This window comes from Moschus berezovskii, chromosome 1 (assembly GCF_049115385.1).
Source record: "Moschus berezovskii isolate FMDL1 chromosome 1, NW_MosBer_1.0, whole genome shotgun sequence".
NCBI classification, from domain to species: Eukaryota; Metazoa; Chordata; class Mammalia; order Artiodactyla; family Moschidae; genus Moschus; species Moschus berezovskii.
This window is the reverse complement of record NC_142460.1, coordinates 7,076,670-7,103,734: the sequence shown is the minus strand read 5'-3', so window position 1 is coordinate 7,103,734 and position 27,065 is coordinate 7,076,670. Positions and strand designations below refer to the sequence as shown.

General features: G+C 48.9%; 1 protein-coding gene across 1 annotated transcript in view; it reads right to left on the bottom strand.

Moving 5' to 3' along the window:
• Positions 1-27,065, bottom strand: part of SIM2 (SIM bHLH transcription factor 2) — a 52,327-nt gene that overhangs the window by 11,351 nt on the left and 13,911 nt on the right. Inside the window, exons 4-7 of the mRNA XM_055416244.2 lie at positions 21,529-21,637; positions 17,848-17,933; positions 14,382-14,581; positions 8,818-8,924 (exon numbers count right to left, since the gene is read on the bottom strand). Of these exons, the coding sequence (XP_055272219.1) occupies positions 8,818-8,924; positions 14,382-14,581; positions 17,848-17,933; positions 21,529-21,637 (502 nt within the window). The remainder of the gene's footprint in view (positions 1-8,817; positions 8,925-14,381; positions 14,582-17,847; positions 17,934-21,528; positions 21,638-27,065) is intronic.

Genomic DNA, 27,065 nt, shown 5'->3' with positions numbered 1-27,065 from the left:
TAAAAATTTTTTTTTTCCTTCTGTGACTCATGCTGATAATCAACATACTGATGTAAGTTGAAATCCTAGATACTCAGTCACAACATTCTTTGGTTTGTTGGAGCTCCTCATCCAATCTATCGAACTGAATCAGCTGTCTGACAGGATCCCAGGGGAGGGCTATGACTCAAGGCCCTGCTAACTGTGGTGGTTCGTGAGGGTTGGGGGGAGATGTCCCCTAAGCCTTCAGCTGCCCCTCCGTCTGGGCTGCAGCGTCTCCCACATCAGGGGATCCATGCCCAGATGAGAGCCAATGGTCACGGTTTTCCGAGGCTACTTAGGAATAGAACTTTCGGTTCCACAAATGCACTATCCAGAAAGATGGATAGCCTTCCTGGTTCCTCCAGAATTCCTCTTGCTTCCATAAATTTTCCTGGAGGCAGAGCCAGGTCAATGAGCTCGCCTCTGGAAAGGAAAGTAAACTTTGGCCTCAAGAATAAGTTCCATTTCTGTTTTGAATTTAAGAGCTAAAAGGATGTCAATAACAACTGTCAGTTTCCCTGGTAGCTCAGCTGGAAAAGAATCTGCCTGCAATGCAGAAGACCTTGGTTCAATTCCTGGGTCAGGAAGATCCACTGAAGAAGGAAATGGTTACCTGCTCCAGTATTCTGGCCTGAAGAATTCCATGGACAGAGGAGCCCGGTGGACTACAGTCCATGGACACTGAGTGGGACTTTCACTTCACTTCACCACCTGTCATGGGTTGAATGGTGTCCCCTCAAAAGATACATTCTACATTCTAAATTCGAGAACCCGTAAATGTGACTCCTACCTGGGAAAAGGGTTTCTGTAGACATAATTAAGGACCTTAAGGATGTCATCATTCTGGATTAGGGAGGGCAGTAAATTTAATAACATGTCCCTGTAGGAGACAGAAGAGGAGAAGACACAGATCCACAGAGGGAGACGAAAGCGGAGAACGGAGTAGGAGGCCACAAGCCAGGGATGCCAGCAGCCACCAAAACCTGGAAGAGGCAGGAAGGCTCTGACCCCAGAAGCTCCAGAGGAAACTCGACCCTGCCGACACCGTGATGTGGGACTTCTGGCCTCCAGGACTGTGAGGCAAGACATTTCTGTTACTTCACTGCCGCTCAGTTTTGGTATTTGGTTATGGCCACAATGCGGTATACTCGGTTTCGATCCCTGGGTGGGGAGATCCCTTGGAGAAAGGAATGGCAATCCACCCTGGTATTCTTGCCTGGGAAACCTCATGGACAGAGGAGCCTGGCGGGCCCCAGTCCATGGGGTCACAAACAGTTGGACACGACTGAGTGACTACCACTTTCACTTTTTACGGCTGCCACAGAAGACTACACCACCCCTGTGGGGAAGATGTAAGTGTGGTCCCCATGTTCCTCCGGACTCTCGTCTCTGTCTCTGCTGCCAACGGGGCCACAGGGAGAGCGCAGTTGGCAAGAATGAAGACAAGCCACGCGGTCCTTAGGGGAGCGGGTCTTCGTGTGCCTGCATGCCCCCCTAACATCCCACTGCTCTACACCTGCTGCTGGAGGCAGTCTGATTGGTAAGAAGATCTGGAAAGTCCAGTGGGTGGGGGGGAAGAACTTCCAGAAGACCACACCATGCAACGTCTACACAGTAACGCAGCACAGAGGACAGGCTCTACAGACCCATCGGGTCACACCTATAAACGCCCGAAACTGCTCCCAGCGAGCAGGGCAGCATGTAGACGACACTGTGCTTTCTAGATTACTTCCTGTTTCCTGGCTCATGACTCCCACTTCAGGCATGGGCTCCCCATACCTTCGTCAGCAAGGCAGAGCTGCTTCAACCTCCAGACTCTGCTTGGAGGGCAGCATCTGGAAGGGATCTGTGTGTGAGTGAGGCTGCATCGTCCGTTTCAGTCCAGAGGCCAGAGAGGCCAGCAGCAGAAGCCAGTCTCCCTGGAACATCAATCAGAAGTCCTCACCAGAAATTGGAAAACTCTTTTGAGTGTATCTTCTTTTATAAAATTATTTATGTATTTCTTGGCAGCGCTGGACCTTTGTGGCAGGGCGGGCTTTTCTATAGTTGTGGCAGGTGGGGCTACTCTCCAGTTGTGGCCTGCAGGCTTCTCACTGCAGTGGCTTCTCTTGTCGCAGAGCATGGGCTCCAGGGCTTGAGGGCTTCAGGAGTCGCACCTTCCAGCTCCAGAGGACAGGCTCAGAAGTTGTGGCATGCAGGCTTAACTGCTCCATAGCAATTAAGGGATCTTCCCAGATCAGGGATCAAACCTGTGTCTCCTGCACTGGCAGATGGGATTCTTTACCACTGAGCCACCAGGGAAGCCCTCAAGTGTATCTTCTATCTGAAGACCAGCTGACATCCCATAGACATGTGTTCACAGACATGCTATGTTGGTGGCACAGAGTTGCCATTACCATCAGAACGCCCTTGGATGGGTCATGTGTTCTTCAGTTGACCATAAGCGCCACCACTCTCTTGCTCTGAGCCCGTTCATACATTTGTGTTACATGCCTGGCCCTGTAAGCATTTGACTCTATGACTCTTGTGTGTCATTTAGAGTGTGTTCTCCATGGGTCTACACCAGTTGCCCTATCTCAGTTCAGTCGCTCAGTTGTGTCCAACCCGTTGCGACCCCATGGACTGCAGTATGCCAGGCTTCCCTGTCCATCACCAACCCCCTGAAGCTTGCTCAAACTTGTGTCCATCAAGTCAGTAATGCTATCCAACCATCTCATCCTCTGTCATCCCCTTCTCCTCCTGCCTTCAATCTTTCCCAGGATCAGGGTCTTTTCCAATGAGTTGGTTCTTCGCACCAGGTGGCCAAAGTATTGGAGTTTCAGCTTCAGCATCAGTCCTTCTAATAATATTTAGGACTGATTCCCTTTAGTATTGACTAGTTGGATCTCCTGGCAGTCCAAGGAACTCTCAAGAGTCTTCTCCAACACCACAGTTCAAAAGCATCAATTCTTCAGCGCTCAGCTTTCTTTATAGTCCAACTGTCACATCCACACATGACTACTGGAAAAACAATAGCCTTGACTAGATGGACCTTTGCTGGCAAAGTAATGTCTCTGCTTTTTAATATGCTGTCTAGGTTGGTCATAGCTTTTCTTCCAAGGAGCAAGCATATTTTAATTTCATGGCTGCAGTCACCATCTGCAATTATTTTGGATCCCCAAAAGATAAAGTCTGTCACTGTTTCCATTGTTTGCCCATTTATTTGCCATGAACTGATGGGACCAGATGCCATGATCTTAGTTTTCTGAATTATGAGTTTTAAGCCAAGTTTTTCACTCTCCTCTTTCACTTTCATCAAGAGGCTCTTTAGTTCTTTGCTTTTTGCCATAAGGGTGGTATCATCTGCATATCTGAAGTTATGATATTTCTCCTGGCAATCTTGATTCCAGCTTGTGCTTCATCCTGCCCAGCATTTCTCATGATGTGCTCTGCATATAAGTGAAATAAATAGGGTGACAATATACAACCTTGACGTACTCCTTTTCCTATTTGGAACCAGTCTGTTGTTCTTTGTCCAGTTCTAACTGTTGCTTCTTGACCTGGTCTGGTATTCCCATCTCTTGAAGAATTTTCCATAGTTTGTTGTGATCCACACAGTCAAAGGCTTTATAATTTTGCTATGACAGTTGTTGCTTGAAATATGTTCCACGTGTTCAGGCTTCAAAGCCTTTCTGGAACACTGAAATGTTTTGATAGTTGGACATAGCCTGTGTTCTCTTTGGCATTGGGGCTTGGCCCACTCTGGACAGGGGCCTCCCTAGAGAACTAGGTGAGATTCGCCACTGCTTTGGATGAACAGTCACGCAGACATTAGGTTCTCCCAAAACACTGTGTCCACAAGAAATCCGCTCAGTGTCCCTTGACACACACCTTCGGGTTTACCAGTATTGATCCCCGCTCCACCTGTGCACCAGGCTGCCCCCTGCCCACCCCTAGGACCTGCAGGTCAGGCCCCCCATATACAAGAAAGATTCCCCAAATGCTTCACGAAGGCAGCAAGGGGGCAGGCCCCAGCCAGGTAGCCTGTCCCCAAGGCCCTGTGACTGCAGGACCTCAGGGGCTGCAGGACTGCCCCTCAGCCACCAGGAGGCAGTGAGGGGAATGAGCCAGGAGGGCCCAAGACATTTCCCAGGGAAGCCCCCAGCCTTCTGGCATCAGGGACCGGTTTTGTGGAAGACAGTATTTCCACAGACTGGGGTCGGGGGGAGGATGACTTCGTGATGATTCAAGTATATTACATTTATTGTGCACTTTATTTCTATTATTATTACATCAGCTCCACCTCAGATCATCAGGCATTAGATCTCAGAGGCTGGGGACCCCTGCCCTAGAGGACCCCCTTACAGAATGTTCTGGGGGGAGCCCTGGCACAGTCCCCCTTGGAAAGCTCAGCTGGGAATGCCCAGGACCCTACTGACCACATGCTGAGGTGTCGCGAGTTGCTGGGGCCACCCCTGCCCCCTTGTCTTGTGGCCTCTGGAAGCCCGAGCTCCCCAGGACCACGCTGGCCAGCCCTGCTACTCCTCGCAAGGCTGCGTTTCTGAAAGGCGTTGATTCTGTCTTTAGGGGCTATGCTTTCTTCAGACTCTGTGGACTCCTGCTCCTGGTTAAGATAATATTTTGAAGAATGTGTGAAAACCGTATGGCTGACCACGGTCCTCCAGAGCCTCCGTTCATGACATTCGATCAGGCCTCTAACAGAGCCCTGAGCCTGGCTCCTCAATTTCAGATGGAGAAGATAGTTTGGCCTTGGAGAACCAGATGGTGACCTCCCTTTGGTCCTGGGTGTCCACAGCTGTTAATTTTCTTCTTGAGCTGAGTTACCTCATGAAGTGCAAAGACAGAAGGTCTGTGCGTCTCACAGGAAGCAGCTCCACCGGGGGCCTTGGAGGCCTGAGGGGCCCAGCGAGAGGGTCACCGTGGCCACATTCAGCTGGGGAGGCTGGAGGAGAAGGAGCCAATGCCGAGTGGGCGCCCAGGTCCCAGGCAGCCCCCAGGGCGGTTCTGGCTGTGGCTGGACAGAAGGACCCGAAGCCCCGTCCCCAGGGGCCATCATGGGGACTTGTGGGGACCCGGCAGGGTGGGAGGCTAGGCCGGGCCCCTGAGCCACCAGAGCGGCAGGAGACACAACCAAAACGTCACCTGGTGAAGGGATTTGTCCCACCTCCTCCGTCTCGTCACCTGTCCTCCAAGCCAGGGTGCCCAGCAGGAACAGGACTGTGCCCACCCCCCGGGGCGAGGACACAGATGCACTGAAAAGGCGCCTTTTTCATGGGCTGAATTGCGTCCCCCCTTACAAGTTCACACGTTGACGTCCCGACCCCAGCATCGCACAACATGACTGCATCTGGAGCTGGAGCCTTTAAAGAGGTGATCGGATAACGTGAAGTCACATGGGTGACCCTGACCCCGTGTGACCAGGTCCTCAGAAAGAAAGAGAGAAGGCGACCCAGACACAGGAGGGAGAGCACGTGAAAAGATGGCCGGGCGTCCACACGCCAAGGAGAGAGGAGAGAACCCGGCAGAGAGAGAGAGACCAGCCCGGGCAGGAAGCGAGGGCAGCTAGTGGAGAGGGGACCATGAGGCCAGGGCATGCAGAAGCGGAGCAGACGCTGTGGACAGCGGACAGACACGTGGGCCGACGCACCAGAAACTCCCAGAGGCCCCCTTCCTCCCCGGGGCCCCCCTTACCCCGCAGACCCCCCACTCCTGGCCCTTCCTAGGCCGAGCCTGTGCTGACAGAGGATGGACAAGCAGGCAGACTCGACACCCCAAGAGCGCCTCGGCCGATGCCTGCAGGGGTGTAAGTCCCCGCACCCCTTCTCCCCTCAGCACCCACTGAGGGCAGGGGTCCTGCCTGGCTCCCAGGGTCCCCGAGGCATGGAGGGCCCATCAGTAGCGCCGGCCGACATGCTCCCTCCCTCAGGGGCTCCCTCCCCTCCACGGTCCTTCCCGCTCACTACCCTGCTTCGGGGACCCACCATCCAGATAACCTGCTGCCCTTGGACCTGACTCAGCTTCTGGAGTTTAAGGAAGGAAGGTAAGGCGACGCCAAGCCTCCCTGGGGTGGAGAGGTGGGAACAGGAAGCCCAGGAAGGAGAGTGAGGCCTTGGGAACCCCACGTTTAGCGTCACCCGAGCTCCAGGCCGCGAAGACCCGCCCCCAAACAGCTGCCCCGGTTGAGGACCATTGCTTTCCTCGTCGGAAGCTCCAGCTCTGAGGGTCAGTGACCTTCAGGGTGGTGTCCTGGCTGCTCTGAGGGGGCATCTGGAGGGGGGCGGGTCCCAAGGCTGAGACCCACCTCTGCCCCACGTGTGGGTAGGAGCCTGGGCTGCCACTTTGCTGACACACTGATATGGGGCGTGGGGAAGCCGGCGGAGGGGAGCTGGTTGGATCTGAGGCCACACCCGTCCTCCCCGGGGCCTAATGCACTCCCCCCCCGCCCCATCTGGGCCTCCTGGCCACAGTGAAGGTCAGAGTCACACAGCAATCACTGTCAATACCGCTGTTCTCTGTCTTCTTCGACTGACCAATTCTACAGCTCATTTGGCAAAGAAAGCCGTGCTCCCTCTGGCGTGTAAACCTTCCACCTTTCCTGCATGTCTCTTAGAAGTGTGGATGCACCTTCCCCCTCAGGGTCCCTTTGATAACTACAAGGGTTTGAAATCCCCATTCCAAATGAAGGAAGATGAACTCATCACGTGAATCGCAGGAGACCTCACAAACACACCCCCTTGCAGGTCTGGGAAGTCACATGAGCTGGGGAAGACCAGGGGCTCCTAGTGGACACTCTGGAGACCCATCGAGTGGTCAGAACCACTGAAGACCAGAGTGCCCAACAGGCCCAGGGGGGCCAGTCCCACCCACAGGCCTCCTCACCTCCCGGCCCACCTGGCCCAGTGGCCCTCAGGTTCGACAGGTGAAAAGCATTCAGTACACTGGCCATCACTATGGCCTGTTTCCAAAGCCCAAGTTGAATTTATTCTGCCTGAAAAATCCCCTGCTCCCTTCTGTGAGCTAGGCAGAGTGAGAGATATTAAACAATGGTATTTAAAACAAAGACTTTTAATTCTGTTAGCTTCCTTTCTCTGCATTTAAACGTCAGAGTTACCAAGTTGCTTCCACTCTTGGGGATCAACTCTCCCTCCGTGTAATTCAAGGATTTACTGTTAACTCCTGTGCTGCAGAGAGAGGCTCCCAAGCCGTCCTGTCTCGGGGGGATGGGGCCGGGACCCCCAGGGCTGGGGCTCCCCCTCGGATACCCCGACAGTGGTGGGGGTTGTGGAGGTGTGAACGCTCCCATTTGGTCCCCTGCCCCCAGCCTGCCCTCCCTTCTAGACTGTTCCATGGTGCACACCGTCTTCCACGTCCCAGTCTGCTCTCCTTACTCCAGGGCTCGTGGTCCCCATTGCTCCCCTCTACCGCCTGCCCGTTCAGGCCCTCAAAGATCTCATCTGTAATGGACACGTCCCACCCTGTTTGCACAAGGAAGCCTTCTGGCTCCCGTATCAGTGACTCCAACCTAAAAACCCATCCCAACATTAGGCAGCTGCTTCCTACCAAGCCGGGCTTTAAGAAGGTCAGGGATGTTTATATGAGAGCATGATTGGCCATTTGGACGAACAGAAAGAAAAGGCTGCTCACAGTTCCGTGTCTCTGAGCAGGAGAGTTCTTTCCATGTGACTTACAAGGAACAGGAAGAAGCCGACGGGTCCGCCCAGCCAATGTCCCGGTTGTCATGGGTCTCTGCCCTGAGTGACTCAGGACAAAAGAACAGCGGCACCCTAGTAACTGCCAGGCTGACCAGGTCCCAGTTGTCACCAAATGGCCAGACAGCCCCTAGACCCACCGTCCGCCTCCAACCAACCCCAGCAGCCTGTCCTCTGACGTCTCTCAGTCCTCCTCACACAGCAAGAAGCAGGACGTGCCATCGGGGCCGCATCACAGAAGCTCTGGCTTCCCCAGCCCTCTGCACCCTACGAACAAGCACCCCTGAACTGGCCATCAGCATGGCAGGGCTAGATGCTGGGAGGATGAGGTATTCTACTCCATCCCAGTTATCTGCTGCCTCAATTTGGATTCTAGAAAAGAAAGCGATACTTGTCTAGACATTTCAATGACTAGCGCCCCCACCCTCCTATTGCATGGTCCCCAAACTGCCTCCATTTGCAAATGGAGTACTGTTTATTTTCTCTTTCCATGTGGACTTCTCCCATCCTAGAAACCTGTGGTCTCCCTGAGCTTCCCAGCCAGTGGAGACCAAATTCGCTGGATTCAGCGCCCAGTTCTGCCCGCTCCTTGCTGTGTGACCATGGGCAAGGAGCTTAACCTCTCTGAACCTTGGTGTTCTCAACAGTAAAATGAGGATCATGCACATAAGAACCTCCCTCACTGGCTCGGTAACCTATTTAGTCCCTTAAACTAGAGCTGGATGGTAGTAAGTTCCCTATAAGTGATCAGTTCTGCTTTAGTTGTTATCCATAACTGGCATCCAGATGGCCATCCAGAGAAATTGAGGTTCCACATCCATAATCTAGACTCCAGGAACCATTCCACACCTGCCAGGGTTTCCTTAGATGTTTGAGAACTGACAAGGGGCTGTGCTGAAATTCAGGGCTGCCTGGAGACAGATCTGAGGCTTCAGATCGGTGTGGACGGGATGGGGAGTCACTGCAGCAAACCAGGCCGCAGGCCCCACTCTGTGGCGCCCCCTCCTGGCTGCCCGGGCGCCGTCCCCACTCTGTGGCGCCCCCTCCCGGCTGCCAGGGCTCCCGGCCGGGGTGACGCGGTACTCACGGAGGTGGTGCGCGTAGCGGAGGTGGAAGACGTCACAGCCGTGCACATGATGGTACAGGGTCTTCTCGATCAGGTCCTGCGGCTCATACCCGGTCAGCTCGGTCACCCTAGGGGAGGACGGCAGCTCTCGGTGAGTTACACAGCCCTGAGATTGCCTTTCACTTACACTAACGTCGGTTTTGCCAACGAATTAGATGAGAAACGGCTTGGTGGAGTTGTTGATGTTGGAAACTAAGTATAATCTTTTTTACAAGAAGAAAGTCTATGAACCCCAGCCTGCTGCAGGACGCCACACTCTTCATGAGCAGGAATGTCCTTCTGAAACCACTAGTTAGAAGGTTTGGGGGCTTCGCTGCTGGCTCAGTGGATAGGAATCTGCCTGCCAAGGTAGGAGACGTGGGTTCAATCCCTGGTCCCACGTGGGAAGGTCCCACATGTCTCGGGGCAACTAAGCCTGTGCGCCACAACTAAGCCTGCTGAGCCTGTGCACTAGAGTCTGAGAGTCGCAACGACTGAAGGCTGCACACCTGGAGTCCGAGCTGCACACCAAGAGAAGCCCCCGCAAGGAGAAGCCCGCACACTGCAATGAAGAGCAGCCCCCACTTGCCACAACGAGGGAAAAGCCCATGCAGCCACGAAGAGCCAGAGCCGACAAAAATAAAAATAAATAAAATTATAAAGAGAAGTTGTTTTCTTAAATCTGCGGGATATTTAAGAGTTTCAATAATAGTCTTAAGCAAGCAACTGCAGGAGATGCTAAAAAAAATTAAAAAAAAAAAAGATTTGGAATGACTTAGGACTGTATCCCTTTTCAAGGTGAAGTTTGTCAGAGGACATTGAAGAGTGAACTTGTTGGGACTTCCCTCATGGTCCAGTGGCTAAAGACTCTGCACTCCCAATGCAGGGGGCCTGGGTTCCATCTGTGGTCAGGGAACTAGATTTCACACGCCACAACTAAAAAGACCCGGTGCAGCCAAACAGATAAATACATACATACACAAATATATATGTATTTTTTAAAAAAGAGTGAACTTGTTACTAATATCAGGAGAAGCTGCCAAGGTGAGAAAGAGTCCACTCGCTGGGGCTTTGGGGAAAAAGAACCTTTTAAAAATTACTGTGAATCTTTTAAAAATCATTGCAGTTAAAATGTGCACAACATAAAATTTACCATTTTAACCATAGTAAAGGGTACAATTCACAATGAGCATCACCACTTCCACTTCCAGAACTTTTCATCACCCAGAACGGAAACTGTATCCATTAAATAATGATTCCCCACTTCCCCTCCCCAAGTCCCTGGCAATTTCTCTTCTACTTTCTATCTCTGTGAATTTGTCTACTCTAGAAATTTCATCTAAGAGGAGGGATATAATATTTGACCTTTTGCTTCTGGCTTCTCTCTCACTTAACATACTTTCATGGTTCATTCCTGCCATAGCATCTATCAGAATGTCAGTCCTTTTTATGGCTTCATAACATTCTACTTTATGAAGACACTACATTTTGTTTATCCTTTCACCTAGTGATGGACACTTGGGTTGATTTCACATCTCGCCTACTGCATGTGCAAACCTGTAACCCTCCCGTCCACACTGGACACTGTTAACTGGCACAGCTGGTCTCAGGGTGATGATGCTATGATGGGATGATTCCTATGGATGAGATATAGGGAATAATGGAGACACTGAAGCCTCTTTATCAATGGAGGACTGTCTTAGAGCCCCCAGAAATAGTAAAACAACATCCCAAACTGTTGTGACTGAAAGCAAGCCTTAAGCTCACTGTGGACATGGAAACATTCTCCTGGTGCTTATATGCCCCTACCTCGTTCTTACTTTCATCAAGCCTCAGGCATATTGATTTCCCACTTCAGCTCTTTGAAGAAGAGTAGTTCCCAGCACCCACGATAGCATCATCACTAGCACAAGGATCGCTCCACCCACGTGGCCATGATACTGACTCCCAGGCCTTGGGCAACTGTGTAGGGGACCACGTCCCTGGAGGAGGTGGCCCCAACATCTTGGTGACAGATATTCAAGAACAGATGAAAGAAGGGGATGAGAGGAGATTCTAAGGGCAGTGAGGCCACGGTGAGAAGTAAGTGGGGACTGAGGGTGGCACGGACTGGAGGCCCTGCTGGCCCGGATCTGAAACGCTAGCTGTAAATTAAACGGGGAAATTTGACCTCACTTTCATTCCCTAACCCGCTCCCCTTTCTGTTGAGCTCTGCATGGGCTTCGGGTCGTAAATCTCTGTGAGCCTCATATTTCCCTGGAATCATTCACTATTTGGTGTACACATTTCCATGGTGTTCCTCCAGGGCAGGAAGGAGATGGGGCTCGAGGTGGGTAGAAAGGGAATTTGCACAGGCCAGAGCCTCTCAGTGCCCGAGGGACCTGTCCGAGGGCCACCTAGAACTTCAGGCCCCACAGGAGTCTGCCTCTGTGTGGCAGGAAAATTGAGACGTCTGGCTCCCCGCCCCCCGCTCCCGAAGAAAACCAGGCATCTCTACTGTGTGGGGATGAAAGAGGCTTCCCAGACCCGTTAGACGTAAAGTTTCAGAACTACGGCCCCGAACGTGTAAATGAATCAGAAACACATGTATTAAGTTTCTCATCAAAGTACACACTGGTTTTAAAAATTAAAGGGAAGGGAAGGCTTTGGCAGCATGCCTTCTTGGTTTTTTCCAACCCTCTAGTGTCTGAAGACCTGTCAGAGGGATTTGCCAAACCCCAAACATCGTCGGGTTCACCCATCCTTAGCAAAAGCACCAGCTACAGTTTCAAAATGAAATACCACAAAACCCCTATGAACCGAATTTCAGGTTATGTCGAGTTCAGTTTTGTCTGGGATTATGCTGGGTGGGTGGGTGGGTGGGGGGCGGCTGGGCCCCCTCCACCAGGCCCACCACCCTGGCCCTTGTGACTTTGGAGTTGCTGGGCTTCAGGCCAACCCTTCTCTGTGGCTTTTGGGGTTTGGAGTAGGAAATGACGTCACCCCACCAGGCCATTCTGCTGCCCACCCAGCATTGGGCTGCCTCCTCTGTCCCCCGGCCTAGTGGCCTTTCAACTGCTACAACCGCCTGAAGGCCAGAGTGTGAAGAATTTTCCAGCAAATTTCTGACCATCTTAAGGACCTCCTGGGTGGCTGGGGTTCAGAAGCACCTCAAGGCTTTGCAAGCAGCTTCCTTGTACTTGGCAAGAAGAGCTTCCTGGGCTCCTGTAGAGACTGGAAGTCTTCCTCGGCATGACCACCTTGCTTTCAACCCATTCAGGGGCCTGGCCCTCACACCCCGAAGCAGAGGAAAACTAGCATCTGAGGTCCCTTCGGGAGGAAGCTGACCTCTGAGCTAAGGTCGCACACCCTCTTCTGTAAGGCCTTCCCTTTGTCCCTCCTGTGTCAGAGCTGTGTGGATGGAACAGCTCGAGAAGACCCGAACTCTCTCCTCTGAGGAAACACCCCTCTTTCCTCTTCTAGAGAATTCACTGAGCTTCAGAGGCTTTCCCCAGGACGGCTGAAGAAAAACCTGTCGTATTCTCGCAAATTTCTACAATAATAAACACGGCCAGTGGATTTTCTTGAAGTCCACGTTTTTTTTTTTTTGGTCTTTTTGGGCTATGTTTTGCAGCATGTGGGGCTATCAGTTCTCTAACCAGGAATCGAGTCCATGCCCCCTGCATTGGGAGCATGGAATCTTAATCTCCGGACCACCGGGAAAGGAAGTCCCTTTTAGAAGTGGTTCCTAAATCTGGACAGAGCTGCTCTGTCCCCACGGGTCGTGCTGTCCACCCCATGCCTGGCTCCTCCCCTGCAGGTGCTCCCATCTTTACTGCAGGAAAACATCCCCGGGCAGCGTCTGGCCCTCCCAAGCGGGGCCAGCCTCCTTCCCCCAAGGACTTATGGTTCCTCTTTGGCTTAGAGTGTCTGGGAGCATGATGACGACTCTGTAAAGCCATGCCTTGCCATGTCTCTACCTCCGAATGGTTCTGAGATGCATTTATGATGAACTAAACTATTTAATGTCTTCATCTCCCATCCTTAACCAAGTAAGTTTATTTCTATTCCATGAATGGGTAAAATGATCAAGTTTATGTTATGTATATTTTACCGCAATGCTTTAAAAGTGGAAAAAAGACTTCCCTGGTGATCCAGTGGTTACCAATCTGCCTGCCAATGCAGGGGACATGGGTTTGATCCCTGGTTTGGGAAGATCTCACATGTCTCAGGGCTACTAAGCCTGTGCACTACAACTGCTGCAAATTTTAACAAATCTTTAAAAAAAAGAAGTGGAAAAAAATCAATAAATCCTAGCTTCAAGACATACAGGAAAAATGTGCTATACATATGAGTATTTATATATACATACGTATATGTGCATGCCTGCTTGCTAAGTCGCTTCAGTTGGGTCTGACTCTGCAACCCTGTGGACTGTCACCTGCCAGGCCCCTCTGTCCATGGGATTCTCCAGATAACACTGGAGTGGGCTGCCATGCCCTCCTCCAGGGGATCTTCCTGAATCAGGGATCAAACCCATATCTCTCATGTCTCCTGCATTGGCAGGCGCGTCCTTCACCACTATTGCCATATGTGCATATACACAAATATTAATTTTTCTCCAAGAAAGCTCAGCTACACACACCAAAGGTCAGGAGTGGGGTCTCTGAACACTTGTTACTGTCTGTACAGCTGAGGTATCTAAAAGGCCAGGAAGCAAGATGACTCACCTTGCAGGTATATCAGGTTTTTCCCTTTTACAAACACTTCCCATCTACCATCTAGTTTCATCTTTCCTAACAGCCATGTGGGCAGCCGAGTGAATGAAGAAAATGGAAGTCCAAGGAGTGCCCCCCTCAGGCCTCCCCCTGCCAGCGGGCTCCCTCAGGCCGAGCAAAACAACAGGTCAGTGCCTCTGTCCCATCCACCTTCCCTCCTCTCTCTGAGAAGAGATTCTCAAATTGCAGGGCTTTATACAGTGGGAAACTGTATACAGTGGGAAACTGCAGCTCCCCCTCCGCGTCCATTGGAGGTGACGTCCCAGCCCAGACCCAAAAGGTGCCTGTGGAGCTGAGACCACAGCTCTCCCCCAGCGAAGGCCACCTCTCTGCCTGCTGCCCCATCCTGTGGTGACTGTCAGAGCCTGGCTTCCTGCCAGCTGGAGTTGGAAGGCCTCCCACAACACACACCCCTCAGAATGGAAACTTTCTGTTTGTTTTAACGTCCTACCAACTTGACGGAGATATGAGGCAGAATCCTGACATCGTGGGCCTGCAAAAAAGGCTGTTGCCCACAACATGTACTTCCAGTTCAAACTCCGGTAAGATAGTGAAAATATAAACAAATAAAACAAGTACCTATAAGCTGGAGAAGCCAGTCACTCCTGAATATTAAGGTTGATACTGATTCTTTCAATTCTTCACTTCATTTCACTAAATCTCTTTCTAATTCACATTCTTAGTATGGCTTACTGCTTGTTACATTTTGGTTTAATAGTGTAGCTTCCAGGGTCCGGTTTCCACCATCAGAGTCTTCCAGAATTCTTCTGCAGCAAGTGCCAGACTCACCTGGAATCCAAGAATATCAGCTTCAGGTCGAGGCTGGCCCTGAACATGAACATGTTGCTGTGCAGCTTGATCTCAGTGATGGCACTGGGCGGCAGCGACTGGCCCACAGCCACCAGCCCCACGATCTGGTAGCATGAGTCATACAGGGACATGTCCAGCATATACTGCCTGATCTTCAAGTAGCCGCTGCAATGGATGACCTGGGAAAGAGAGGCAGGGTCAGTCTCATACCCACTCTTCCTGACTCTGGGCCTGCTTGCTTTCTGGAATGAGCTGGAATATCCCCAAGCCCAGCCTCTACTGAGCCCCGCGGCCAACATGCTGACAGATGCCCAATTCACTGCTTGGAAGAAATGAACTCTGCTTCTTTCTTAGGAGGTAATATCATAATTAAATATAAGGGTTGTCTTACGCAATTGACTATGCTTAGGTAACTCCACAGGAGGGGACTCTAATGTACTGCAAAATGGATTGAGGCATAGTTAACAGGCTTCCCCCGTGCTGAGATGGTAAAGAATTCACCTGCAATTCAGAAGACCCGGGTTTGATCCCTGGGTGGGGAAGATCTGGAGAAGGAAATGGCAACTCACTCCAGGATTCTCACCTGGAGAAGTCCACGAAGAGAGGAGCCTGGCAGACTGCAGTGCATAGAGTTGCAGAGTCAGACACAACTGAGTGTCTAGCACTTTCACTTTAACTCAGGGCCAGGTTGCAATTAGATGGCACAACAAAGACATTCTGGGAAGCTATGGTTTCTCCAGTGGTCGTGTATGGATGTGAGAGTTGGACTATAAACAAAGCTGGGTGCCAAAGAATTATGCTTTTGAACTGTGGTGCTGGAGAAGACTCTTGATAGTCCCTTGGACTGCAAGGAGATCCAACCAGTCCATTCTAAAGGAAATCAGTCCTGAATATTATTGGAAGGACTGATGCTGAAGCTGAAGCTCCAATACTTTGACCACCTGATGAGAACTGACTCATTGGAAAAGACCCTGATTCTGGGAAAGACTGAAGGCGGGAGGAGAAGGGGATGACAGAGGACGAGATGGTTGGATGGCATCACTGACTTGATGGACATGAGTTTGAGCAAGCTCTGGGAGTTGGTGATGGACAGGGAAGCCTGATGTGCTGTAGTCCACGGGGTTGCAAAGAGTTGGACATGACTTAGCGACTGAACTGAACCTTTTGTTCCATGATGTTTACTGCAGTAATGTTTCTTATGGTTATCACCCCCTGATGAGGATGAACTTGACAACTGTTAACTTAACATTGATATCATTTGACAAACTATATCACTCCAGTAAATGAAGAATTCTTTCAGTGTAAAAAGTCCTCATTTTAAATTTTACCTTATTTATTTTTTGGAAATATTTATTTATTTGGCTGTGCTGGGTCTTAGTTGTGGCATGTGGGTTTAGTTGCCCCACAGCATGTGAGATCTTAGTTTCCTGACCAGGAATCAAACCGGAATCCCCTGTAATAGAAGATGGACTCTTAACTACTGGACTATCAAGGAAGTCCCTGTTTACTTTATTTATAACTTAAGATTTTATCTTTTATCTACTGGTAATAAGTAAAAAAAGATGGTTGTTTCTTGGAAGAAAGGCTATGATAAACCTAGACAGCATATTAAAAACCAGAGACAACACTTTGCTGACAAAGGTTCATAGTCATGTAGGGATGTGATAGTTGGATCATAAAGAAGGTTGAGTGCCAAAGAATTGATGCCTTAGAACTGTGGTGCTGGAGAAGACTCTTGAGAGTCCCTTGGACAGTAAGGAGATCAAACCAGTCAATCCTAAAGGAAATTAACACCAAATATTCATTGGAAGGACTGATGCTGAAGCTGAAGTTCCAGTACTTTGGGTACCTGATGCGAAGAGCCGACTCATTGGAAAAGGCCCTGATACTGGGAAAGATAGAGGGCAGGAGGAGAAGTGGGTGACAGAGGAAGATGGTTGGATGGCATCACCAACTCAATGGACATGAGTCTGAGCAAACTCCAGGAGATAATGAAGGACAGGGAAGCCTGGCGTGCTTCAGTCCATGGGGTCGCAGAGTCAGACATGACTAAGTGACTGCACAGCAACAACAATAAGCAAAACTTCAGAGTGGCTAAATAGAAACCCTTCTGTTAACAACTGTTCCAGCCAAGAACCGTATACAAGAAAGCGTTTATAGAGTTGCAAATGTCAAACAGAAACATGTGCTCAGCTTTAAACCTCAACATTGGAAGCATTTACATAAGTTACAGTCAGTAAAATCTTGAAAGGCTCAAGATCATCCTAACAGTAGTGATAAGCAGCTAAAATATTCTCTTTTCAAAAACTTTCCTCCAGTATTCCCAAAAACACTCAGTCTTTGGAGCTGGAACAAACCTTACCCATGGAACCTATCTCCCATTTTACTGATGAGGAAATTGAGGACAAGCTGGGTGATGGGTTTTACTTAAGATGAGCCAGTCGGATGGGTAATAAGAGTCAGAAACAACTCAGGGTCCAAGTCTCCAGAAGAATAGCTACTGTGTGTAGGGCAGTGCTGGAGGCTCCCATCTCTGAGGCTGGGGTTCTGGGACAGCAAATATGAAACCCATTGCCCAGATTGTGAAATAAGCGTGAGGTGAAGGTCAAAGGGAGGAGCTAGGAGTGAGGCTCAAAGGAGGGGGCTGCGGCGAGGCTGGGGAAAGGCAGACCCTGGAATGGAGAGGAGGGGAGAAGGATATTCCAGAAAGAGAGGACAAAGGCACAAAACCATCCCCTCTCTTTTCACCTCACCCCTCCCTCCTTTTACACAAATTTTCCTGCAAAAAGGCTCCTTTCTGAAGGGATAGCTAGGGAGTTTGGGATGACATGTACACACTGCCATATTTAAAATGGATAATCAATAAGGATTATTGTTGTACAATAATCCTACTGTACAACACAGGGAATTCTGCTCAGTGTCATGTGGCAGCCTGGATGGGAGGGGAGTCTAGGGGAGAAGGGATACATGGATATGAATGGCTGAGTCACTTCTCTGGTTCACCTGAAACTATCGTAACATTGTTAATCAGCTACACCCCATTACAAAGTGAAAAGCCTGAAAAAATAAAAAGGCTCCTGTCCACCTTTCGCTCCAGAGTGATGGGCTTAGGATCCTTTTCTCCACGGCAGGACAAAGCCTAGGCGCCGCTACTCTAGAGGGGCTGCCCCGTGTGCAGAGGAGAACCTGCAGGCGCCAAGTCAAATATTACCCATGTATTCCTGGTCTTAGACAACGCAATCCAGCCTGCCTGGGACGTCCTTAAAACGCCAGCTTCCGCATTTGCTATGAGTGGTGTCCCTAGAAAGTTCTACATTAGGCGGTGTAGAACGCTTGGGTCCCCCCACCTTCCTGTCTGCAGATATTCCTGAATGTGAAGCAAGACACAGCACAGTGAAGACCCGCCGCCGCCCCCTCTCCACCTGTGAGCCCCGAGGCTGGGTACCTTGTATCCACTGCACGTCAGGCCAGCGTTTCTTTTTGCCAAGACACACTTCATTCGAAGGAAGAACGACCTCTCGATCTCATACTCTGAAAGCAGGCAGGAGGTTAGATTGGCAAACTGTCCCACAATGCTTTCCCTGACTTCGATCCCCAGGCTCTCAATAAACCCTCAGGGCCGGATCCAGCAGCTCGAGTCCTTGGCTCAGGGCCGCCCAGACCCCCAGCCAGAGCACTTTTGCTGGTGACCAGGCCCTGGGTGGTGGCTCAGAAGGTAAAGAATCCACCTGCAATGCAGGAGAACCAGGTTTGATCCCTGCGTTGGCAAGATCCCTTGGAGAAGGGATCCGGCCTGGAGAATTCCATGGACAGAGGAGCCTGCCAGGTTACAAAGTCCATGGGGTCGCAAACAGTTGGACATGACTGAGAGACTAACACTTTCATTTTCAGGCCTCCAGTAGGTTGGGGAAACTAGCCTGGCCCTGCGTGCTTTCCACGTGCTCCGGAAACATGGCCATAGCAAGAATCTGGGAAACACCAACCTGGAGCCGAGGCGAGAATCTCTGTGTAAGGACCTTGCCCAGCTCAACCTGCCCATGGTCCCCTGTGGCAGCCATGGAGAGGCCTGGCGCCCAGAGAATTGCCTTGGCCAGCCCTGGGCAGGTGCTGTCAGGTAGCTTAGAAGCATCTGACTTCCCTCATCTGACCAGGACTCAGAAGTGCAGGCCTTTCTCTGCCAGAGGGAGCCAGCCCCAGGGTGCCTCCCACCAGTGTGCCCATGACCATGGGCACCAGGTCTGCCCAGCCACATGGGACTGGGCACAGGGCCCAGTAGACCCACTGGGCCTGATCAAAGAGTTCACCCTGAGTTACAGCACTGGGTGGACCCTGACCCCCCCCACTCCTCTGGCTGCCCAAGCCTTTCCTTCATTCCCTTCCAAGCCCTCACACACAAATCTCCACCTCACTATTGCAAATGCAGACATCCGCCGAGAAAATGGGCTTCCCATGTGGCTCAGTGGCAAAGAATCCACCTGCCAACACAAGAGATGTGGGTTCAATCCCCGCGTCGGGAAGATCTCCTGGAGAAGGAAATGGCTACCCACTCCAGGTTTCTTGCCTGGGAAAGCCCATGGACGGAGGAGCCTGGCGGGCTACAGTCCATGGGGTCGCAAGCAGTTGGACACGACTGAGGTGACTAAACAACAACCTGAGGAAACACCCTCCTGAGCGGACATCAGCTCTCTGGGCACGGACGGCAGAGCGGGTGAGAGCCCGGGTGAGAGCGAGGTCATTCCACTCTAAATAAACAGCCATTTGGTGGTGGTTAATAAATTAATTTTTAAAGAAAGGTTACCACGGGGAATGGAAGGCCTTGCGCCCCTCCCGGTCGCCTCAGAGGCCTCGACTCCCCCAGTGGGCGGGGCTTTCGCATTTACCCATAATTCCTCTGCCCAGGCTCGGGCCTTGCAACTTCCCTTTAAACATGGCGACCAGTGTGTCACGTTTCCATGCTCAGGTCTAAAAACCATCACCCCCAGGAATTATACAGTTTTGGGGAGAGCCCCACGTCTCACACAACTACTATAAAACAATGAGGCCAGTTCAGACGCAAGAAAACAACTCTGAAGATAAGAAATCGGGGAGAAAACTAACCACTTGTGAACCTCAAAGCCTGAACACTTGGTTGGCTGTGGAAATGAGTCCCACACGGACCCCACCTCTCCCAGACCCGCTCCTCCTGTGTTGTTGGCTCACCTCAGACATGAACCCCATGGGGAAACTAGATGTCTCGCCATAAACCCAACTCTCATTTACTGTCATTGTCCAAACACTTTTTAAAGGCATGGACGGTAAAATGAAACCAGAGCTAATGGCAGAAAGCCCACTCCCCTGCAATCAACACACTATAATTTTTAAAACGATAACACATCCAATATCTTGTAAAAGCCTGTAGTGAAAAAGAATCTGACGAAGAATATATATAAAATCAAAATCACTTTGCTGTCACCTGAAACTAACACAACATTGTGAGCCAGCTATACTTCAGTTAAACAAACACAACATAACGTTGTGAGAGATTCTCTTAAGATTCCAGCGGTCATTGTCCAACTTTAAACAATCCCACAGTGAAAGCACTAGATTCAGAAGCAACGTGCTCTTCTAGCTCTCATTTTGTTAGAAATTACTTCTTCAGAGTTGTATTCCCATTCATTTATGCAACCAGAGCATTTCCAAGGACTTAAGCACCAGCGGTCACAGCTACAGTTAAGCCCCCATCTCATCTCAGAAACCAGCTTACCAGTGTCCATCCTTGGTAGACTCATGGTGACTATTTCTGGGGCTAAAACAAGAGGGCCACAGAGCTGGATCTGCAAGCAGTTTTAAAACTGAGCGTGCTAGTCTCTGTTCTCTCCTCCTAGCTTTAGAAGGACCCATCGCAGGAGGAAGCAATAAGAATGGAACCCATTTTTCCCCCCTGTGGCTGGCTACCCCATTCTCATCACATTTGACACTTATTACTTGGCATTTCATCTCACTGTGGAATTTTGGCTGAGTTGGAATTCCATAGCCCAAAGCAGACAAATGACATATTGGTCAGCATACTGGCTGGTCTCATTGGACCATGGGAGGGAATTACAAGGCCAGGGCCCTTGGATTACGTTTTTCTGTGTCTTCCTAGCATGCATAGCAGTTGTAAAGTAAGGAGTCGTTTCCATGAAGACTGAGCCCACATTGTCCACAGAACAGCCATGCCGCATCTATTCTAACAGGGTGCTTACCACAGTGGGCTATAACTGTGCTACTTTATTAACACATAAAATAACAAGATCCTGCAACAGACTCACAGCTCCTGAAATTTCAAAGCAGTGGTGAGCATAACTAATATGTTTAAATACCTGCAACAACTATAACGTGGAATGCAAATACCTGTGATTTCTGTTGTAGTCAGAGCCACAGGTACTAGTGACAGTAAGATGGCTTGCTGTCTACACTCTACAGGCAAAGGAAACGCTGCTGCTGCTGCTGCTGCTGCTAAGTCACTTCAGTCGTGTCTGACTCTGTGTGACCCCATAGACGGAAGCCCACCAGGCTCCCCCATCCCTGGGATTCTCCAGGCAAGAACACTGGAGTGGGTTGCCATTTCCTTCTCCAATGTGTGAAAGTGAAAAGTGAAAGTGAAGTCGCTCAGTTGTGTCCGACCCTTAGCGACCCCACGGACTGCAGCCTACCAGGCTCCTCCATCCATGGGATTTTCCAGGCAAGAGTACTCGAGTGGCTTGCCACTGCCTTCTCCTAGATCTCAACTAAATAGGGGATAAAGATGTAATTATCTCATGCAATTTCATGGTCTCCCTGAGTTTTATCCTCGGACCCTGTAGTTAAGAAGCCCAGATCTAGACCTGGGTTGTTGGCATTCTAAACCAGGAACACCCTAGGAGGGAAGGTTTGGACCACTTTTCTCTGTCCCCTGCTCTGCACCTCTCACAGTCTCCGGCACGTGAAAGGAGATCAGCAGTATTGCTTTAAAGGACAGAGGCATAAAAGCAAACCCCTACTCGGTGGACACTGTGTGTTTGCTGGAGGGACCCTGGATGGGCAGTGTGGGAAACAAAGCCCTTGGGTCATAACAAAGAACATCGTCTGGCGTTCATTCTAGTTTCTTTTCGTCTGAAGGAAATACCTTGGAGCAAGTGATGGTGAAGAGGCTGGTGGGCTGCCAGGACAGCCGTCATCTCATCATGGTCTGAAGGATGGATATACTCATAAATGCTGTTGCCCGTGAGCTCCACCTGCCATGGAAAGGAAAGGGGGAAGGGTCAGGAATCTTCTCTAGGACTTTGGGGAGGTGGGGAGGGAGGAGGTGAAGTTGTATCACCAGTGTGCACCCTCCAGGGAGAAGCAGGACCTTGATCTCAGCTTACAACCCACACCTTCCCCACCCCACACCCTGGACAGAAACGTTTGCCTTTTCTCAATCAGCGCTCAACTGTCTTCCAACAGGGCCAGGAGAGTCCTGAGTAGGAGGAAGTGGAAAGAAGGATGGAAAAGGTGCGCCATGGATCGGGGGACCCTCCCGGCCTTGGCAGCATCCTTCACATCAGACTGGAGGGCCTTCCCTGGTGGTCCAGAGGTTAAGAATCTGTCAATGTAGGGGACATAGGTTTGATCCCTGGTCTGGGAAGATCCCACATGCCTCAGAGCAACTAAACCCACGACTACTGAGCGGGGTGCTCTAGAGCCTATTCTCCACAGCAAGAGAAGCTACTGCAGCAAGAAGCCTGCACACAGCAATGAAGACCCAGCATGGCCAGAAGTAAATAAAATACATAAATAAATCTTAAAAAAAAGAAAGAAAACTCAGACTGGAGCCAGGTCCTTCCTTGACCTGCTGCTCTCGGGAATCGGTGACCAGGAGACGTCCAGAGCAGACAGCTCCTACCTTCAGGGGCTGACAGGGGAAACTTGGGGGCTCCCTTTGATTAAGGACAACTGCCCCCAACAAAGTTCTTCCCCTGGGACCACCACCAGGCCTCTTTCACGTGGCCAGAAACGTGTCTGGTCCAGGGTCACTGTGTTAACCCCATGGCTCCCACTTGTGGGTGCGGCTGGCTGGCTGAGTGACCTCTGGGAGGGGGTGGACCACTCCAGTGAGCCACGTGATCTGAGGGCTGCTCCCCTGATATTCACACACCACCTACTTCCAGACACACCCCTCGGAGGAGCCCATACAGGCCTGGAGGCCATGTCCCAGCTGGATCAGACTTGGCTTTTTGCATTTAGGCATGAGCGTACCCAGGAAAGTACCACAGTCACCACTTTCCACAGAGGTCCCTGGAGATGACTCAGAGATCCTAACCTTGAGAACTTCTGGATTGTTCTCCCAAACACAAGTGTCACGATAGGGGATGACAGAGATCCTCAGGACCTGGGCCCTCTCTCCCATCGGAAGATGGGCCGTAGCACAGAATGTTCCAGAAGCTAGCAGCAACAGCCTTCCGAGCAGTGGTGGTGGATCCTCTTTCAGAGATCGACAGTGCAGGCCAGGTTAGTGAATCAACGCACCTGGCCTCGGTCAGGGCCCCTGGGGCAGGGGTGGAACTTCTGTGACAGCCAACGGGAGCCCCACAGCCCAGTGCAGGAAGAGGTGGAGAGGTGAGAAACTGCCTTTGGGGGGCATCGAACCTTGGCTGGATCTCCCCTTCTCAGCCCTGCCCCCAGGGGAGAGGGCGCCATCCGAGAGCAAAGGTAGGCTTGTCCCAACCACCCCTTCGTGGCTGTTCTTAATTAGAGCAGAGACCTTCTTGAAAGGGGGAGCCCCGATGGTGCCCCCTCATGCAGCTCCAGCAAGTGGTTTAAAGGAAAGTTTCTCCCGGGAGCTACCGTTCCAAATCAGGGTCAAGGCCATCATCACACCAGGGGGCCATGGAGAAGTGAAGGGGTTCATCCCACTCTTCCCACCCACTTTCTCCAACGTGTTAAGATATTTAAGAGTTGTCTTTTTGTTTCTGGCCCGTTCAGTAATCTTGGTCCCTTAAAAATTGGTTTTCTCAGTTCTATTTTCTCCATTATTCATGGAATGTTTTCCCCAATATTATACAGACCAATGGAGAGAATCTGCTTACAGAAACCCACCTTCCCAAACTGGTACTTTCCTGATGACCCAAATGGATATTTGCCTATGTAGAAAGTTACCCTGTCAGGGCCTTCCCTGGTGATCCAGTGGCTAAGACCCTGAGCTCCCAGTGCTGGGGGCCTGGGTCTGATTTCCTGATGGGGAGCTAGATCCCACATGCTTCAACTGAAGATCCTGCATGCCTCAACTAGGAGCCAGCGCAGCCACGGGTATTAAAAAAGACAAGAGCCTCCTCTGTGCCAAGTTTGATTTTAAAAAGTTAGTACATGATTTCATTAAAAATAAAAGAGTAAAAATGAAATATCCTTCTTTTAAGTCAGTCCTGTTAATCTTTAAAAAAGTTTAAACAAACCAGCAACACTCAAGTCAGCCATTTCCTGAGGGCAGCCCTAGAGATTCTGTCAGCTGGAGAATACTGGAGGCTAATCAATAAGAAAGCTATTTTTTTTTCTTTAGAAGATTCACAATTCCAGTGGCTTATTTTTAAAAATGAAAAAATAAATAGAATGTGTGTGTGTGTGTGTGTGTGTGTGTGTTAGCCTATCCTTTCTCCCTTAACCCGGGTTTTTAGAGAAAAATGATAACTCTGGTTTGCTCGGAGTTTGTTTTTAGAAAAAAGTAACTGATGTCTTTGTAGAGAAACATCTTCATACATTTGCTAAAAGACTTGCATCTGGGTTCATAGGGATTTGATTTGTGTTTTAGTCCCCGAAGTAGCTTCATCTGTTCCCAAAGAGCCTGTTCTCATCACATGCCTTTGGAGAACGAGAAGAGTGCAGTCCATGAATGAAAAAGCTTGGTTTTCTGTACACTCAGATTCGTGATAAACCTCTAAGGCGGTCTAGGAAGTAAAACAGTCTTCAAATCAAGGAAATGTTTTTAAAGAACAAATTTGGGAATGATAAAACAGTGCTGACCTTGACTCAAAATTATGGTTGACGTGGTGTTTCCTGTATTGAGATATCTATTCGTGCTTTTGAATGTTGAAAGAAATGTGAATACCTCACCAGAAAAAGAAAAAAATTATGGTTGTCTCTATAAAACTCCCAGCTCTCATACATCAACCTTATTAAAACAGACCCTCAATGTGATATTTTAGTATTTGTAAAACCCAGCTAACTACAAAATGAATTGCTTTCCTACTAAGAGCTTTTTTATGTTTTGCTGAATAGCTTTTCTTCCTGCCAAGAGAACTACATATGATAAATACAGCTCTAAATGGATATATTCTGGGTCGGAGGGAAACTCACCCAGTGCTCTGGAAATACACATTGGTCTGCTTTGGGTGTTTTGCTGACTATGGTAAATTAAGCATTTTAAAATAAAATGGTTTGGGTTTCAGAGTTCAAGTTATGTCAACAAACATTAAACGCTGTTCTTTCTCTTTATTTCAAAAGTGAAAGGATTAAGTCTTACGGCTCTAAACAACACCATGGTTATTTTTACAGTTGTGCTTCCAGCCACGCTCTCCAATATTACATTTTCCTTTATGTAGCTTGTGAACGGCTATTTCATACGTATCTATATTTTGTGAGAATGCATGTTAGTTACCTAGATGGTATATACCATATGCAACTTTGGTAAGGAAATTTAAACCACAAAGACACTTTAAACTGTTTGAAGAAATACACAGCAGGTATGCAAGGCTTTTTTCCTGCTTCAAATGTAAGTTAATTAATCAAAAAACCGTGAAACTAAATCATTTAATAAACTTGGCAGATAAAGAGTGCTTCCTCAACGCTACCTCTTCCAAGCAGATGTAAGTTTGTCTTCACAAATTATTTTGGATCATGAGTGTGGCATATACCAAATAGAATTTACAAGTTGAAGTGTGACTTTTTCCCCCCAACACTTGAATTATGGGCTGAAGAGATAATTTGAATTTTGGGGTTCTGTCATTTTTTTTGGTACCAAAGTCTGATATCAAGGATGGCCACATTTACTAATTCAAAAGCAAAAATAAATGAATAAACTCTGCCAAATGAAGTAGACTTATTCCAATACGTGCTTTTAAAAAAGTTCAATAAAAAGGCTTTGAACTGGGATGGGTTTATTAACACATGAAGAATCATTTGTATACTCTCAGATAATTCAGAGTTATTTAGATAGCGTAGATTAAAAAAAAAAAAACACTTTGCTACGAATTATCACACAATTATGGCAAACCTAGGAGTTTATGTTTCCTAGAAGCTGCTAACATAGACTTTAACCCCAGAATTAAGGTGAAAGAGTCATTACTTAAAGAGATATTATTATTGAGAGTAACTGAAACTTCTGGGAACACAGAAGGCGTAGTGTAAATATAAGCTATTATCACCCTTATTCATCAGAAAACCTTTTTAAAAGGTTACTGTTGACTAGTGGGTAAAATTTTATCAACACTTTTATCTCTGGTGATTTAAAAAATCTTGAGGCCTATTTTAAGTTTTCATTTTTGATATATTTGTCTGACTTGTTACCACTAATAAAAACAATCCAAAAGGTGCAAACATTTTTTTAAAGAGAAGTTGGGTGTTTGACTTTCTTTTCAATACCTTATTTTACTATTTAAGAAGACAGAAAAAAATACACTTTGTGATTTGGCCTAGATTTCCTTCTGCAGAGTTAATCGTGAACAGGAGGTAGATTTGAGGGGAGTTTGTTGTTGCTTATTTAAACAGTTCACCGTGAAACACTCCCCAGACGTTGCTGGGAAAGTGTTTTTGTAGCTGGAGGCTGACACTGGGATAGCCCCACCAGGAGATCAGAAAAAAATCAGCCAGTCTCAGAGACGGTCAGTTTGACTTATTTGAAATGGACACTTCTCTGGGCAACATACAGACAAAAGGCATCTCTACAGCTTTCTTGGAAAATGGTAGTGTGTAACTCCCTCCCCTTTCAAAATTATGATATACAAACTTTTACGTCTGCATTATGACTGAGAGGAAATATAGTTTAAATTGTGATTCTGATTAGATTTCCATTTGTGGCGTTTATCATGAACACAAGCTGTATATGTTACCTAGCCAGTAATTTGGTCATTTATAATTATCATGTTCAAAAACAATAATTTTTATTTCCCACATGAAAAGAGAAAAATGACAGAGGGATATAGGATGCCAGACAGAACAGCCTGATGGAATGAACTGGAATGCCCTGGTATGTACACAGAGCCTTATGATGTGTCAGGACATTTCCCATGACTAAGTATCCCTAATATGTGCCCACCAAAGGATGCTAATTGAAGTGCAGTTCTAGCTGTGATACTGCTTGGCTTCTGTGTAGCTCCCCATAGTTTATAAATCACACAAGCTGGGCCTTTGGTATGATTTTCACCATGATTCTAAAGAAGTGGTACAGTAGGCGCTACTTTCTTATTTAAGTTCTGGTTCAGAGAGATCAACTGCCAACCCTTATCAGACAATGAAAACCATACAACTAAACGCATTTCCTTTTTTGCTTTGGCTGCTAGGGAGCTCAGATCTGAATTTAACATTCAGTTAAAAGTGATTCTACCCACTTTAAAGTATATTTGGCCAGTCATTTTTAAAGTATGTGAAATGGGTGGGGGTGGGAGGGAGGTTCAAGAGGGAGGTGACATGTAT